The sequence below is a fragment of the Pestalotiopsis fici genome, assembly GCF_000516985.1.
Source record: "Pestalotiopsis fici W106-1 unplaced genomic scaffold PFICI_Scf_12, whole genome shotgun sequence".
Taxonomy (NCBI): Eukaryota; Fungi; Ascomycota; class Sordariomycetes; order Amphisphaeriales; family Sporocadaceae; genus Pestalotiopsis; species Pestalotiopsis fici.
The window spans coordinates 318303-335747 of NW_006917102.1; the positions used below are offsets into that span (position 1 = coordinate 318303).

Here is a 17445-nt window from a genome sequence, read left to right on the forward strand (position 1 = left end):
AGCGGGCTACACCCGGCAAGGGACCCCGCTCTAAATAGGAACCTTCCCTACAGGGGGTCTGGCAACAAAATGAAATCGCGACAAGGTCAGGAAATAGAACGAAGCGAAATCTAGATTACTGCTATCTTTGGTCACATCAATGATAACGGTAGCTCATAAGTGCATTGATTTCTGCTACCATTTCCCTGAGAATCGACATCATAATTTTGATGGAAGCCCAGTGGTTATAGGTCTCTCCTACCCGAACCTTTCCTTTACAATCGCTCAATTCCTGAAGCACTTGAGCCTGGAATCCTGGGAGGGATCACCTCATGCTTGCTCTTGGTTTACATTTCCCTTAACACTGGCTTACGTATGCACGATAGCAATCAAATAAATCACGAAGTTATTCAAAAATGAGTTGACGTGCTCAAGTATAGAGTGTTGTGCATCTGACAATTTCGTGGCGAGATGTTGAATCTATACTTGAAGAGTTCGTACCGCGCGTCGGCCTTTTAGTCCTTTGTTGTTACGATAGTCTCTCCCAACACTACAATGCCGCTCTTGGTCTTGTCCATAACCTCGTCTTCTGCTTCGGCAATCCTCTTGGCATTGTCGGGTTCCTGCATGAGTGCGATGAATTTCCCAAAAGCAGCCTGGTCAGCAAAGGTGAGTTCCGCAATGGCATCATAATCAAAGTCCGCCTGTGAGCCTCGCGGGACTGTAGCTGGGGTTGTTGGATTGCGCTCAGTTTCACCCTTGCCTTCCTGAACAGAAACAAGACAAAATTCAAGTCAGCTTATGCTCATAGTTGTCGCTAACAACAAAACTTACGGTGCGGAGGAGGTATCGGCGGGTATGTGCAAGAGGAAAGTGTTGGCCGGTGATTTCCTTGATGAGAGGGATAAGGGCTTCACACTTGGCGCGGAACTCTGCTGGAGTCACGCCAGGCTTGCGATAATTGAAAAGTAGAATGCTAAAGGTCATGGTGGATTGGGTGATATCGGAATTAAAACAAGATGACCTGTACTAGGAGTAATTGTCTGTAGAGCAGCTAGGAAATAATGATCAATTTCTCCTGACGAGTGGTCGTGTAAAAAGATGCAAAGAGTTTGAGAAGACTATTTTCTCACTTCCACCTGGATGCTTATCTAGTACTAACTATGTTGAGTTTTGCTTGGTGTTTTAACGATTATTCGATAATCCTATCATCTCATAACGGGAATACCTCAACGTCCATAACGCCCTACGCATGCCCTGGCGATTACAACATTTTGGGCTCCCAATCATTACACGTTGGCTCCCTTGAACAACCCGTTATGCTGCATGGTTCATTGCAAGGTGCTGGAAACTCCCCACCGAACCATGTTGCCTCCCCACATAACTTCCAAGGTTGGCCTATTTCACCCTTGAAAGCCCCTTGAAAGCTGCTCCGTAGGGCAGCTGTGCCGCACAATAATCAATTGACATATGTACTCTGTAGCCCCGAGATCAGAGATCCTTCGTTTCTTGTTCCAACGTGATACACAGTCTCATTCTGACACGATAGGCATTTTGATCCGTTCAAGACCGACATCACCGAGGTCACCAAATACTGGTAATTAATAGGTGGGTTTCGATAATCACATATATAAGGTAGACTGGGGAATGTGTACTTGATATACTAGCAGCGATTATCATGTTGGCGAGATGCGGCACGGAGATGGACTGGGGCATCGGCAGCCCCCTGACACCCGTAAGACACCGGGTCACAAGAATTAGCGCTCAAGGCCCTGTACCCGAACTCGCAATTTTGCACCGGATCGAAAACTTTCAACGACTACATCCTGTTGCTCTTTTCTCTTCTATTATAACTACCGTGACAATCATTAACACTGACTGTCTGGTCGAGTCCTCTAGATTTCTCTTGGAACAGCATCCACCAAATCGTAACGATTGAAACGATCATATCACCCAGAAAATGCCATTCTCCCAATACATTCCCCACATCGCCGCCTTCCTGGCCTCCGTCCCGGGCCTAATTGGTGTAAAGGGCCTGTTGCGGCCTCAGGAGCTCCTCGCCCAAGTCGAATTTCCCGCTCCCACAACACCCGAGGCCGAGCTGCTCTCTGATGCGCTCGTGCGCCTCACGGGGGCACGCAACATTACCATTAGCTTGCTGATCCTGGCGGCTTGGTACCGAGGCGACCGCAAGCTTCAAGGGTGGTCCATGATCATTTTGAGTCTCGTACCAGCCGTCGATAGTTATGTCAGCTATCAGCTCACCGGAGGCGGCCACGAGAACCACCTGCCCGTGGTTTTCGCTAGCATTGGGCTTGGCTTGGCGCTGTTGCGATAGATTTCCGGCGTTGATTCGCAGTGCGGTGTTGGTGATCATGGTATGAGATGTCCCATAGAAAATGACAGCGTCCGCGGGCTTTCAAGGGGCATGATGAAGGATTGGCATCGCCGATAAGCTCGGATGGAGGGATGTCACTAACCTAAATGGTTTCTACAACTCTTGTACAAAAAATCTTGGGGTAGCTCAGTCCACCACCTTTCGGATGGGCAGTAAATACACCGACGCGCAAGTACTTGTTTTGCTTTTTAGATAGGCAAAAGATGACATCATATGCGATCCTTTGGCTTAGATGTTCTTCTGAAGGAGAGTCAACAATCGACGTACCATACAATCTATCCACCGTGCTCGCACGTCTAAATGCTTGGCTGTGGGTGGAGTCCCAGCAATCATTCAGCTGCGTTCATCAAAGTTAAAAAAAAAAAAAAAGCATCGAATAATACAAAATACCTGGCAATTGTCTATTTATGAATCATCTTATTGCAGCATGGCAACTGACAGCGTGGAATAAGCGAACGGACCGGGTTATCAAGGTCGCCAGAGTTCATCGCGATCTTCCAGTCCGATAGGAGCTTGACTTTGCAATTGGTAGTGCTTGTCTCATTCAGACGAACGTCAAGATTACCAATCAATCAGGTCATCACTGCTAACAGTGGCATAGAGAATGACACTACGTGTCAAGTAATGCTTTGAAACACAACCTACAATTCCATAACATGATGTGAGGGGCTTTATACGAACAAGTCTGTCCAATCGCTCCATAACACTGAAGCTGTACTTTCAGCTGGTTTATGAGGAGGCCGGCATGTCATTGCTGTCCGAACGAGAGCGGGATACAGATGCCCTAGCTTGTCAATGAGATAACCGAAGCCACATTGCAGACTGCAAGTCTAGGATATCAAAAGGAGCACAAAACATTAGTTTGCTATTCGGCCACTCTTGTCAAATACAGCCTCATATCTGCATTGTTCCCAAGGCGACACTGGGCAAGTCCTAAGCCAATATCCCTGTCCATGCCAGTCACCGAGAGGCCCGTATTATGGCATGCTGGCCCTGTATCCCTTCAGCCTGCGATGGGCAGTCCAAACCGTACTCTGTTTATTTTCGTGACAGGAATCTAAGAAAAGTGTGGCAGGAACTGAGCCCAATCCAGATCCTGATATGCGCTAGCTGGCATAGAAGTAAAACAATAAAATGTGAGTACGATTAATGCCAGTCGAGCGATCATATTAATAACAAGCGTGCCAAAAAAGAGATTTACCAAAATGATAACGACAATATCAGGACCGTCGTAGTTGGTTCTTAATTTTGAAAATAATCCCCCAAAGACGAGAGGCAATATGGCTGAGCCGAACGCTGCAGCACAAAAGGACTGCCAGATCGTTTGTAGTACGGGCAGAGGAAAGACCCAGTTCCAGGCGGCAAAATGGATACTGGAGAAGACGGCACCAAAGACATAAAAGGCCACTGTACCGATTATGTGGTATGATTCTTCTTCACCTGAGTCCAGGCCAAAACTAGTAGTCACGGCTTCAAAGGTGTCCCAATCGAGGTCGACAATACGTTGGCTCCACTGGAAATGGTCCCATTGAGAGAGGCTCCGCTGGAAATGGTCCCATTGAGATGGCCAACTTGGCTTTTTCCACTCTGGCTCCTTTTCAAGCACTCGAATGCATGATTCTGGTAAAAGGACGACAATGCTACGCTCGACATCAAAAGGCTTGTGCCACCACAGGATGTAAGTGAACAGCGCGCATACGGTGAAAGCCAGGGTCATGAGTTCTAGCTCTGTGATTTGTAGGCCAGCTGCTTTGCGCGCGCAGCTCTGCAACACTAACCAGCTGGCCTGTACCAGCGCAAACACCTTGGTAAACGGGTCGGCCTTGGACCGATCCTTGATATCGGCTTCGTCAACGTTGAATGAGCCGATACTCTCGAGTTTCGCTGGAAGATTCATTTGTGTTAGTCTCGGTACAAGTAGCTCAATGACATAACGTACCAACTTGTGACAGATCTAGAATTTGGGCCTTCTTAATAAACATCTTGCCCTTATCAAATTTTGCGACCGCCTTCATCCGGCGTGCAAAATCGTCGTTGCCAGCCTCGTCGATGATGGAAGTATCAGCACCAAGCTCTTGAGGAGTCTCTCCGTAGAAATGTACCACAAAGCCGCCCATTTCGGCAAACATGGCATGTGCCAGGGTGTACTTTTTGTTTTTGCTGTTAGTGTTGTTGACTCTTTGCATCTCTTGTCGGGCTTTAAAGTGCTGTTTCGCGGCTAGCGACACCACCATTTCGGGCGCGATGGCGCTGAGACCCATGAAGAACAGCTTGCGGTCCCATTTGCGAAGCAGTGGCTTTTCGGGGAAGACTGGGATGCACCACACATGATGCCAGCCCGCCTCGCTCTCTTCGACGGTGGGAATATTGAGATGCGTGCACTTCCAAGAGCAGAGTAGAAATATGGTCAGGCAGCTCCAAATGATTCCCCAGGTGCTGCGTCCAGCGTTGGGCGGCGAAACCCAGCCAACACTGGCCGTTTCAGTAGCGTCCCCGGTGCCGTTGGTGCTGTTCATCTTAGCACTCAGTCAGACGTTACCGATTTGCGGGGACTAAATCGTGGAGATTGTTAGATGCTGATTAATGCAACGATCAGAATAGTCGGACGGGGAACAAGAGATTTTAAATCCACGCGCGACACCAGCTTTGACTACGTGTAATATGTGGCTTGGTTATCGGGCAATTAGGTAGGTACATTGCGTTGAGATTTTCATCTCTTATTGGGCGCCTTATTCTGGAATGTAGGTGTCCCCCTGCACGTTCGGATTCTGAAAGTACTCAGTGGAAAATGGGGGACTCCTCGTCTTGCAGACTGAATTATTGACGATACGATGTCTCGATTTTTGCCCAGACACTCACCCCACCAAAGAACTTCAAGAAGACCGTGTGCCTGTACTTATTTCCGTCGCTTGCACAGTAATAAGAGTAATGACATCTGCAAAAAAACCTCTGAAAGGTAGGAAATCGGGAAGAGAGCTACATACAGTTCGTCTACATAGGTATTTATCGAACGAAGCAGGCTGTGATTATGCACTGCATAGCCCCCCATGAAATAACCAGTTGCAGGCTCAAGTCGTGAAGCATTTGCTTGTTGCAGACTCGCTAAGCTCTAAACAGGCTGCGCCAGGGCATTCTGGGTGTACAAAGTACATTGTAGGTACGCTTCAGGCTTGCCGCCGCCAATCCATTCAGCCATGTACTACATGAGTGAGGCAGTGCATTCAGCCTCTGGCATGCTTTTTCAAAAGGAATTGGTGCAATTTGGGAACTAGCTGAACATGACTGGAAACGAGGCTCGGCCTCTTGCGACCGCAGACTGTGCCGGAATTATCAATGTTTTGTTTACAAAATTCCTTGACCAGGGTGTAGTCAGCCTTCCTTGCCCACGTAGTTTGATGGGAAAAGCTTCACAATCGAAATGCCTAGGGTCGCCGTTCTTGACTTTAAACAAGACAATTTTCCCTCTCGACTCCCGTTTGCAGAGCCTTCACTCAGGTTTTGTTTTGAATCTTGTGAGGTAATCGCTCTCAGCTGGGAAGCCAGTGTAGAGCACTCTACACCTAGCCCTGAGATCTTTTGGGACGGAGTTTTGATTCCATGTGATGACCCCTTACTCCATTACCTCTCTATGGACGCTGGACTCGGATATTGATAAAAGCTGACTACAACGAGAAATCTCAGACTTGATGCCTCCTTGTTTACCATTATTCGTCGAGGGATGTCATACAATCCAGCAATGACACAAATTACACGACTGCCGGCAAAACTACCTACATATATAGGTCTCCAGGCGTTGCATGCAGTTACACAGCGTCATAGAGTCACAAGGATGCATGGACAGCCGAACATCAACCGGGCAGCGAGCTATTGACGCGATATGTCACTCACTTTACTTGCCTTGAATGTCATGATTTCAAGCTTCGCCAAGGGAGCACCGTCGTGACCGGACAGATATCCACGTTTTGCGGGGATATCCGCTCCAATGCGACTTTGATGGGCAGTCTGTCCCCAGATGTGAATGCCCGTGGGGTAACAGACCGGGAGAGCTAGGGTGTCCCGGAAAGAAAGACTCCACACCTTTGAGTTTATTTCCGGATCGCCGTATTGGGTAAAAAGAGATGAGTATACATGTCCTATTCTGGCAAACAGGGTTCCACAACTCTGTCTAGCCTCAGCAGTTCAAGATTGTAAAAGAATGGGACCATGCATTCCCCGGGTGAATATAAGAACAATGTACGTCACAAGATGCCAGCGATAGCCGGTGTTTCGCCGAAATATCAGAAGGTTTTCAATACTTACTCGATGAAAATATTTGCCGTCTAGGGTTTGGTCGGCCTGACGGAACAATTAGACGAAATAGTTCATGGCCCCTTTCGTACTTGCAGATCGGAGCAGACCAATTTCCATGGAAGCGTAGCACTATACAAAACACACATGGACCTCGGCAAGAACTTTCGGGACTTGAACGAATCAACCGCATCATGGGACTCGGAATGACGAAAACTCAATGAGAGATCAGCGCATGCGGCGGTCAAGGTAGAAATTATTGAATAATGGCCAGTGCAAGACCTTGTCGACTGCACATCTGTATTCTCCTTCCAAATATCCCTCATGATGCTGAGGCTTTTTGAAACTACAAAAGCCGGGCAGAAATCCAGTGAAAAATCTCATGGCAGTATTTGAGAATATTCCCCTCAAGTCTCCGACTAGGGTCCAAGGCAGTTGAGTGGTGACCACCTCGATTATCTTGTGTCTGTACAAGCTTGCCGCCCACACTTGCCCCTCATGTTGTCTCGCATCCCCTTGGCCAGTGTGTTGGGCCTTGCCTTGACGGGCATCCACACCGCGGCCGCCTACAACATTACAGATGACACTGTCTTTTATGGCCAGTCACCAGCCGTTTATCCTTCACGTATGTCACTCTTTGATAATTATGAGAGGGGTGAGATATTGACCTTGTCTAGCCAATGGCACCGGCGCCGATGGATGGGCTGATGCCTATCAAAAAGCCAGAGCAATGGTTTCTCAGTTGACAGTCGAGGAAAAGGTAACAACTTGCCTCAAGCCACAACATTAGTGGATTTAAAACTCATTACCCACACAATGTGTTTATAGGTAAACATTACGATCAGCATTCCACAGTATGAGGACAAGGAAACTGGATGTGAGGGTAGAGTCGTCGGTATCCCGCGTGTTGGATTCCCTGGTCTCTGTCTCGCCGATGCCGGCCATGGTCTACGGAATGCCGAGTTTGTGAGTGGCTGGCCCATTGGGCTAAGTCTCGGAGCCAGGTATGAGTCCATAAACAAACCTTCTTGAAACTTGTGCCATTCGCTGACAGTCAAGTATAGTTGGAACCGGGAGTTGGTCCGTCAGAAATCCGTTGGCATGGCTGCCGAGTTCAAGAAAAAGGGCATCAATGTCATCTTTGGTCCTGTCATTGGTCCTCAGGGCAAAATCGCCAAGGGAGGACGAAACTGGGAAGGTAAGCTTTTAATTGATATTATACCTCATTGTATCATGGTTACATGCTCATCACTTGTTGCAGGTTTCAGCAGTGACCCTTGGCATACTGGCCAGTTGGCATATGAATCTGTCCAGGGAATTCATGAGGCTGGTGTCATTGCCAGCGTCAAGGTATTATTGATTCATTTCATCTTTCTACCAAGATACAGTCTAATGCAAGGGTGCAGCACTTTGTCGCCAACGAACAGGAAACGCGGCGTAGTACGAGCACCTTCTTTTATGAGGACTCGACCACTACGCAGGCCATCTCCTCCAATGTCGACGACAAGACAATGCATGAATTATATGTTTGGTTAGTTGCACATCTATGTACCTTTTTCAATGCATGACTGACTCCTTTCAGGCCTTTTGTAGACGCTCTCCATGCTGGGGCAGCTAACATCATGTGCTCGTACAATCGTCTCAACAACTCGTATGGGTGTCAGAACAGCAAAATGATGAATGGTGTCCTCAAGACAGAACTTGGCTTCCAAGGCTTTGTCATTACTGATTGGGGCGCTCAACATGCTGGTGTTGCTACTGCCTTGGCCGGTATGGATAGTGCTGCATTGCCTGAAGGCGGAGATTATGGTACCATGTTGTGGGGTCAGAACCTCACGCTTGCGGTCCAGAATGGATCAGTTCCAGAGACTCGTCTCGATGATATGGTGACTAGGTGAGTCTAGAGCGTGCATTAAAAAAAATTCAACATCAACTGACAGCTGCATAGAACACTCGCTGCGTGGTACAAACTAGGCCAAGATCAAGACTTTCCTGCACCAGGCAGCGGATTCCCTGCTGATCACACCCTGCCGCATGTGTCCATTGACGCTCGCGACCCGGCTTACGATGACGTCCTGCTCCAGGGTGCTGTCGAGGGACATGTTCTGGTCAAGAACATTGGAAATGCCCTTCCTCTGAAAAAGCCCAAAATGCTCGGTATCTATGGCTACTCTGCCAGAAGTCGACCTTACTTTCAACCCAATGATGTCCTCGGGCCGCTTTTGACCGACGACCATGCTCTAGACGGTGTTGTAATTGATGTCAATGGAACAATCTACTCGGGTGGCGGATCCGGTGCTACATCGCCTTGGCTCGCCGTCTCTCCCTGGGATACTCTGCTGCAACGGGCACGCCATGATCGCACAGCGCTCTACTGGGATTTCGAGAGCGCCAACCCACAAATCAATGCCAACATTGACGCTTGCCTGGTCATGGTAAATGCCTATGCCACGGAGGGCACCGACCGGGACGCCTTGCGGGACGACTATACCGACTCGCTCATTCTGAATGTCGCCAAGAACTGCACCAACACGATCGTCGTGTTCCATAACCTGGGGGCACGTCTTGTCGACACGTTTGTAGATCACCCCAACGTCACGGCCATCATATTTGCCCACGGGCCCGGTCAAGAGAGTGGCAATGCGCTCGTCTCTCTCTTGTACGGCGATGTCAACTTTAGCGGCAAGATGCCCTACACTGTCGCCAAGAATGAGAGTGACTACGGCGACTTGTTGAACCCCAGACAAGGCGTGGAGCCATACTATATCTATCCTCAGGATAACTTTACTGAAGGCGTCTTTATCGATTACAAAGCGTTTGACAAGGACAATATCGAACCACGCTACGAATTTGGCTTTGGCCTCAGTTACACCACATTCAACTATACTGGCCTCACAATTACAAAGAAAGATAGCACTGATTTGAGTCAATACCCGACCGGCGAGGTTCTTCAAGGCGGTCCGTCTGACCTGTGGGACATTGTAGCCACGGTTACTGCCACCGTCACCAACACTGGCGGCGTTTCAGGAGCCGAGGTCGCCCAGCTCTACTTGGGGCTGCCAGGCGACGAGGACGTGACCCCCGTACGCCAGTTGCGGGGGTTTGAAAAGCCCTTCTTGTATGCAAATCAGAGCGTCATCGTCTCGTTCCCGCTCACTCGACGTGACTTGAGCTTCTGGGACGTGGTGGCTCAAAAGTGGTCCCTTGTCAGCGGTGATGTGGCCGTCGAGGTTGGCTCTAGTAGTAGGAAGCTGCCTCTGACAGGTACTCTGACTTTGTAATTATGAAAGCTTGTCATGGGTGTATGCCGCGGCAAGAAGTTCTCATCCATTGGGAACGTCCACGGCGGCGAGGTAGTTCCAGGGTTGAAGGATATTATCTTATAACAGAGTCGTAGGCCTAGGAGGGACTTTGCCCGGTGTAGGGGAAAAGCTACATCAGCCTGCATGTATAAATAGTAATTTGTTTCATATCAAATCCCAAAGCACGAATAACCCCTGGAAAGGTTCATATGGTTGCGCAAGACAAGAGAGCTGCCAGGCGAATCTCGTCATGCAAGATCGAAACAGGAATACATCAAGCAGAGCTCAGAATCCTTCGACAGCTCCCTAGTAATAGCGCATGGAGTGACATTACCCAAATTTTATCCAGGCGCTCTTTAAAAATCTTGTCATATGCAGCAGTGCCTTCTCGTCATCAACGGGAATCAGCTGGGTCGCGAACAACGTCGCGATGCCTCTTTCCCTGTTCATTGTCCATATCAAGTTCGGCCACCCATTCCACGTCAGAGTCTTGGCAGGCAAACAAGTCGCCCACACTGGCTCCTCAGTAACAAGACCTCCCGCGCAGGTGAAATTGATGGCCGGCCTCTTGTCTACCGCGAGTCCAATTGTCTTAGCAAACGTATCCTCATCCTTGAGGATAGTCTGTAGTGCCGCACTAGAGTGTTCGAACGCCGGCTCGAATAACAGATTCACGTGCTTCTGCGTTAGCAGTTTGGACTTGGGCCCGATAAGGTCAACCAAAACGGCCTTCATATCGGTCACGCTCATCACCAAGCCTTGAAGCGCCTTTTCGGGCTCGGGGATACCCAGGCTGCCGTCTTCTTTGCGCTCGACGCACTGCAACAGCTTGCCACTGACGTCTGGGCGTAAGCGTGAGGTATAGGTAGTATGATTCAGACCCAAAGGGTCAAAGATGAGCTCCTGCATGCATTGTACGAATGGGATACCACAGGCGCGTGCTATTAAGAGCTGTAACCAGTGGATGCTGTGCCCGTAATGCCAACCCTCCCCTGGATCGGACAGTAGCGGCGTCGAGAACAATTTGACGATCGGAGGCGTTCCTTCTGGGAATTCCTGAGCTGGTATCGCCTGCCGCCAAAGTTCTGTCAGCGAATCTTCCCCTGAACCGATGCCACTGGAGTGTGTGAGCATATGACGGAGGGTGATAATGGTTTGCGCGGGGCGTAAGGTGAACTTGGCTGCTTCGTCAGTACTTGGTGATATGACCCGCAGCTTCTCCAGTTCCGGTAGAAGTCTGTACACTGACTCATCAATGCCGATGTGTTCGCGCTCCACAAGGACGAGAGCTGCGATATGGGTGAGAAATTTACCAGCCGAAGCCATGAAAAGAGTACTGTCAGGATCCAGGGGTGCCGCATCAAGCGCCAGGTTCTGGTAACCAGCGACATGCTGATAGAGTGTCTCTCCTATTCTCAGATAAACCATGTGTCCCTCAAGCTTCTGTTGATTATCGTACCTTTGCTATTCACCACGAGGCCCAATGCCCCGAGAAGATCACGTTGCCTCGGGTCTGTAGCTAGCGCCAGCTTGACTTCAAAGTCATCCATTTTCTTCTGGTGAATAAAGTATAATGAAGGTAAGAAATAAGTGCACTTGTGTCTAGTAAATGGCGAGGCAGAGAAGAGTGAGGGGCAGCTGGTTGGCGGCCTTCAGTAATAAGCGGTTCTTATTTGGCTGCCTAAATCACTATCGAGGTGAAATGGTGCGACGTTAGCAAGCATGCATGCACCCTTTTCGTACCCTGTAGGATCGTTCCTGTCACGGTCTGGATTATGATTAACCAGAATATCGGAAAGCATATGGTTCGAACGGGTGGTGGATTCCATCATCTCACAGACGATGAAATGCTGTGATGGTGCTTGTTGAGAATGTCAAATCGGCTATAGGAGTAGTGGCGCGTTAGCTGCACGGAGGCTTTGTCTATGCGCGTTACCTTTGAACCACCTAAAGCAATGACATCTTGAACCATTCTCGATGGCCCTGATGTTAATTTCTATAGGCTACGGGTATAAATACTATGGTGGCATTAATGCGGGGTGCTAGGGTATGATGGCACTAGATTGCCAATGGCTCAAACATTTTGATTGACAAATATCGCTACGCTGTGCCGCGCTTTGGGGGCAAGTGCGCTGCTGTCGCATGAGATTTTCTCGTTGGCCGCTTTCTGAGAAAAGAGTGTATACGCATATGGAACTGTCAAGCCTTTGCCTCAATTATCTGCATGCCGACATTTGAACGGCTAGCCAGACTGAATGAGACTCACAGCAGCGCGAAAGTACACCGAGCTGGAATGTCGGCGACTTAGGCACGGTTGGACCCATTATCTCTTTGCAGACTTGCTATGGTAATCCCAACAACTCGCATTTCTTACCGTGCAAATGATCAGTTTTCTGAAGGACTCATATGATCACCGACTTCCGAGCTGTCGAGCCACGATATGCATCCACCGTTGTAATTTTCGTTGTTAATGGTCCATGGAAATTGATAGCGAAGATTTCGAATATCTTGACAAATACTGCAGCCCTGATTTGGTCTCCGTAGGGCTGATCGCCGCTTTAAAAGATGGCCGAACCGAGCTAGCCCAGGCAGTTTCAGTTGCAGATCCAGCTGCAAGTCTTACCAAACGTACATCCACCGATTGCTGTGATGTACTAGGCTGTGGAGATGGTGGGCTCACTGCAAGACCCTTTCATTTTGGCAAGTCATCCAAACCTGAAGCCAAATGCACAAGTATGTCAATTGCCCCAACCCAGCGCTTCGGTTGGTGCACAGGTTTGGTCATGCTTGGCACTGCCCGCTGGCAAGAGTCATATAGCAATCCAGATATTTTTAAGGCTCTCGCTTCCTATTGCCACTGTAAATGCGGTCACACTATATGCACTCAATTAGGCAATAGTTGGGCGAACCGGCAGGATTGGCTCTCATGAGAAGGTTACAGCGAAAGACCTGCACATGTTCCAACAGCTTCGACTTATATATCCAAAATCCGCAAGCCGAAGGTACGTGGGACCTTAGCTCCGGCTTTCCGGACGTAGATTGTGGAGTCTGCGGCTCCTAGGACAGGTAGGAGTCGCAATAGCAACCGGGGTTGATTCGACCGATGCGGGTCTTATGACCGTGTCCGGCTGCATCACTTTCCGTCGGGTCCATAGATCTAGTTTGCCAGTCTGCTACCCCAAAGATATAGATACAGTACACCGTAAGGCTACGTGACGCGCAGAAAACCTCAAGCCTGAAAGGCCGTGCATGTGTCTGGCAGGGGCACAGCGCTTAGCCGATGGCAGATGATGCACTGAACAAAGGAGCACGAAGCACGGTGCTAGAGACGAGCTCCTGAGCCACCATTTCTTGCATAATGCATGATCCTGTTTGGGATCACACTAAATGGTAGGTGTCTTTGCATGAACGGGAAGGATTGCTCAACAGCAAGCTCGTCACATATCACGCCCTCTCAGCCCATCTTTGGCGGTCGGCGGTAAGTCATGCCTTGTAATAAGGCTGACTTGGCCTTTTGTTTTCGTTACATTCCCCTTTCCCTGCCTTTTACAATTCGGTGATTATGTGTTTGCTTGCTGGTTTAATATGCTATTATTGACTGTGTATCGTAATAACCACGCGAGAGATAGAAAGCAGTGATTATCTCGCTTCCAGCGGAAAGCTTTTCTAAAACAGAAAGGGAAGGAAGCCAGAAGGGAACTTGAAATAAAGAACATAACGTCATTGTAAGAGACTGGTATGGAAAGCGATGCATTCCTGTCTTTCGGTAGTCTGGTACTTTAACCCTGTCCGTGTTCACTCGCATGACCCTACTGCATCAAAAGTCGTAAAAGAACGTGGTATTTGGCTAGAATGATGCATAGGCCGGATGTCAAGATAGTGGGTGTATTGTCCTGTTGTCAACATGAAATTGTAAATGAACCCACCATTATGCACGTTCAATCCATGCATTGGCCTCATCGGAGGGTATTTCCATTGCGCTTCATTTTAACGAGGCCTCCGGCAATCCATTTAGGTAAATGTATAGTCTCGCAACTAGAGGTCTCTAGGTGGAAGACGCCCGCTTGGCTATTAGTCAGGATCACTGAAGTCGAAATTAAGATCCGCCTAGTCGTCGAAAATTACTTCCATTAAGAGCACTGTGCGTCCAAGAACAGTATGCTATTGGGCCCCGTTCTGCCATTCTAGACGTGGCTATATAGTTCTGGCAACGCTTCTTCAATTCTAACCCGCTCGATTAAGCGGACCGTGATCACGATACTATATGCAGTTGAACATATCGCCAATCGTCCAGGCAGTGACCGTACAACGCGGTGGTGTTCACAAGCAGCAACAAAAATACCTTTTACAGATTTTTCCCACGCTGCTGGCGCCACATCACCAGACTATGACTTCAGAAGCGAACATCCACAATTATGTCGCTATCAGAAATACCGCACTTCATCACAAATGGCTCCGAGATTGTCTGTGGTACATTGGTGGCCAATATTCATATTTCTACACGGAGACTGATCCTGGTGACGAGCGTGATATAATCGATGCAACAAGAGTTCAGGCTGACGAACCGACAAAGCGCTGCATACTCGGGCCTGCTCTCAGCTTGGACCACGATCAATCTCTCCCTCAGAATTTGAGTGAGGCAATTGATGCTCTGGCAAGAGTTTACCCTTTGAATGAGAATGACACTAAAACCCGTGAAAAACTTGAAACCAAAGCGTTTGGGAAAGGATGGAGCGCTGAGGCGCTTGAACTGAGGGAGAAAAGATTGGAATTTCAGGTCATTCTGAGAGATGGACCAAAGGATCTCGGCAACTTATTGGCAGCATGGGCCAAGGAGGAAAGGGATGATATCTATTACAATCTCGAAGAGTCGACCCCTTTGCCATCGGCGGCCCGGCGATACTTCAGCTCCAGCATCAAAAATACGCGAGCTCAGGAACAAAACTGGAAAGAAGGAGTATCAAAGAGCGGTCTCAAAGGTGTTCGCTACTATGTTTGGTTCCTCATCGGGTTACCTAATGTAGTAGCCTTGGATATCATCTCTTTCAACATAGATTCCGTGCTTGCAGCACTTCGTGGTGTGCCTCTGAGAGCGTTGACTTTCATCAACATCCTCAGCATTCTCGACTACCAATTTTCTGACGAGAGGTTGATCCGATCCTATCTCATGACAAATGGATTCGGCACTTTACCAGCAATGGCCTTTGGCGCAATGAAAGCTGCCTCACCAGATCGATACGGCAACGCCCTGAACACGGTCACGACCTTTCTCTGGAAGGCGACGTTGTGCAGCGTTTGGCAGATAGCCATGCACAATCCGAAGAACATACGCAATTTTCTATACTCTATACTTGTGAAACGGCAGAAGATACAAGGGCAGAGGAAGCAGGATCTGCTCACACATCAGCGGGCACTCAAGCAGAAAAATGCCTACCTGTTTGCATGGCTGGACACATGGAAACCTAGCAGCCGTTGTCGACAACAGTTGAGCCTCTACAAGCGAGATCAAGAAGATGCTGTCAATGTGCTGGGATGGATCGTCGGGGAAGATGATACTCCGAATACAGACGTGGCAGACAAGCTCCCGATATTCCTTCTAGCGATTATTCTCGGTGCTGCAGTCGTGGGTTCTACAGTCCCGATTGATAAATTCGCCGGGCTGCTGATGGTGACCTTCGCCGTCCCATTCTGTCTGAGAGTAGCCAACGACGTCCTCAAAGGTTCCCAGAGTTACCAGGATCTTGAGGATCTACTGGCCCGCACCACAGCACCGACCACGCCATCCACGATCGCATATCTTGTCAATGTGTTTTACTGGTTATCCACGGGTAATCCGCTGTTTCCAAGTTTTAAAAGCCCTGCATTCATATGCGGGTTTGTCATTGTCTTTGTCACCACCTTGTACGTAAGGCTTTGGATCAGGGCATTCAGTCGATTCTGTCAAGGCATCAAACGAGCACTGCAGAAACTCAAACCAAAAAGCCGGGATACTGGAAATTCCGAGGTCTAGATATAAGAAATTCATTGGTACTATTCGGCAGAACTAGCAAGTGTGTCTCCATTCTTCTTCAAAGTTGTGCTCTCCATGTTCGATAACTTTCGTAACTCTTATGGAAATTTGCTGCCTTTTTCCACTCCGGTTTTGGCATGGTCTGTCCGTAGATTGTCCATATTTTATCGTTGCCCCTCATTTCGGGATCGGAGCTGGTGATAGGCATCAACCCCTGGTCCATCATGATGCAAGTGTTGCCGAACAATGCATGTATTGGTCCTCCGCTTTCATCCATGCCTATGATGGGAGGCTGGTAGGTGATTGCGAAACCGAGGGGAATGACGGATCGATTCCCCATTATTATGGAGCCTGGAGCATGGACGGGGAGGTTAATGCCGTGGCCGATCCGTCGCCGTGAAATCTTGAAGCCACGCGCACTCGCATAGGAGTTGCTATCGTTGTACATCTCATCGAATGTAATGTTGGGCTTGTATTGATCAGACAGCCTGACCTGCATAGCCAGCCCAAGCTTCATGGCAATAGACTGTTTCCTCGGCATCCCGTTACCGCCCGTGTAGAGGAATTCGATCCTTGTGCCGTTGACGGTGATGAGAATGGTAAGCGTCCAGGGCTCGCCAGGCCTCAACACCTCGTCCACCGACTCCTCATACGGACGATTGTAACCTTGCACGATGTTGATATCGCACCCATTCAGATTGATATCATTCCGTGCACCAACGCCGGCAAGACTGACTGAGGGATAGTAGTAGCTTCTGTATGTCTCCAACGCTGCATGCGCGAACCAGCTGGCTTCTGTAGCGGTTGCATGAAAGCTGATTGCTTGCAGGGCGTGACGAAAAGCGACATGCACAAGCTCAGCTCCGATGATATTGTTTCGATAACTGTATTCGTCCAATACGCTTTTGCACTTGTCGACCTCGTTTGTGAAGTCGATGAATTCAGCGCCCGGAAACGCTGCTTCGGCCTCCTCAATCTTCTGCCCGAGAGTATACTTTCTGTCGTAGCCAATTTTCAAGCCAGCCAGATCAGCGACTTCCGAATGCTCCAGAAGAGTCTGGAGGGCTGGCTGAAACCTTGAGAAATCCACGGCTACAAGCATGTGTTGGTGAATGGCTTCCCATAGGTTTGAACAGCCGTTCCTATTCGGGGCGCCAAACACCACTACCCTCAAATCAGGCGCTAATTTATCTTCAGCTGCCAGCAGCTCGGCTCTGCGCCGAATGTATTCCACAAAAAGAAATGAGGTTCCATTTGGGAACAAGACAAGACAGGTATCGTGTGTCGTGAAAAGCGGGTTGAACCTCGAGATACTGATGTTGTTGGCACTGTCAAAGATAATGAGAATATCCAGCTTGCGTTCCATACGAGCGGCATGAAGACGCGATAATTGCGGGATTTTGAAGTCAAGCAAATGGCAAGATTGTGCAAAATTCATTTTGTCAAGCAAAGTGATTGAAGGTGATTGA

The 17445-nt window shown here is 48.8% G+C and overlaps 7 protein-coding genes across 7 annotated transcripts; 2 read left to right on the top strand and 5 right to left on the bottom strand.

Moving 5' to 3' along the window:
* Positions 1-494: 494 nt before the first annotated feature.
* On the bottom strand, positions 495-966 carry PFICI_13858 (uncharacterized protein; the record flags this gene model as incomplete). The annotated part of the gene is made up of 2 exons (XM_007842439.1): positions 495-746; positions 814-966. The coding sequence occupies 2 exons, from the start codon at positions 964-966 to the stop codon at positions 495-497; spliced, it is 405 nt and encodes a 134-aa protein (XP_007840630.1).
* Positions 967-1996: 1030 nt separating this feature from the next.
* Positions 1997-2356, bottom strand: PFICI_13859 (uncharacterized protein; the record flags this gene model as incomplete). Its single annotated transcript, XM_007842440.1, has 1 exon — positions 1997-2356. The coding sequence occupies one exon, from the start codon at positions 2354-2356 to the stop codon at positions 1997-1999; it is 360 nt and encodes a 119-aa protein (XP_007840631.1).
* Positions 2357-3434: 1078 nt separating this feature from the next.
* PFICI_13860 (uncharacterized protein) lies at positions 3435-4893 on the bottom strand (the record flags this gene model as incomplete). The annotated part of the gene is made up of 2 exons (XM_007842441.1): positions 3435-4261; positions 4317-4893. The coding sequence occupies 2 exons, from the start codon at positions 4891-4893 to the stop codon at positions 3435-3437; spliced, it is 1404 nt and encodes a 467-aa protein (XP_007840632.1).
* A 2269-nt stretch (positions 4894-7162) lies between these two features.
* PFICI_13861 (uncharacterized protein) lies at positions 7163-9945 on the top strand (the record flags this gene model as incomplete). Its single annotated transcript, XM_007842442.1, has 8 exons — positions 7163-7289; positions 7342-7424; positions 7493-7668; positions 7729-7862; positions 7926-8014; positions 8071-8195; positions 8247-8558; positions 8613-9945. 8 exons carry the CDS (start codon positions 7163-7165, stop codon positions 9943-9945), a joined length of 2379 nt encoding a protein of 792 aa, XP_007840633.1.
* Positions 9946-10296: 351 nt separating this feature from the next.
* PFICI_13862 (uncharacterized protein) lies at positions 10297-11516 on the bottom strand (the record flags this gene model as incomplete). Its single annotated transcript, XM_007842443.1, has 2 exons — positions 10297-11375; positions 11426-11516. The coding sequence occupies 2 exons, from the start codon at positions 11514-11516 to the stop codon at positions 10297-10299; spliced, it is 1170 nt and encodes a 389-aa protein (XP_007840634.1).
* A 2837-nt stretch (positions 11517-14353) lies between these two features.
* On the top strand, positions 14354-15976 carry PFICI_13863 (uncharacterized protein; the record flags this gene model as incomplete). Its single annotated transcript, XM_007842444.1, has 1 exon — positions 14354-15976. The coding sequence occupies one exon, from the start codon at positions 14354-14356 to the stop codon at positions 15974-15976; it is 1623 nt and encodes a 540-aa protein (XP_007840635.1).
* A 58-nt stretch (positions 15977-16034) lies between these two features.
* PFICI_13864 (uncharacterized protein) lies at positions 16035-17414 on the bottom strand (the record flags this gene model as incomplete). Its single annotated transcript, XM_007842445.1, has 1 exon — positions 16035-17414. One exon carries the CDS (start codon positions 17412-17414, stop codon positions 16035-16037), a length of 1380 nt encoding a protein of 459 aa, XP_007840636.1.
* Between the last annotated feature and the right edge of the window lie 31 nt (positions 17415-17445).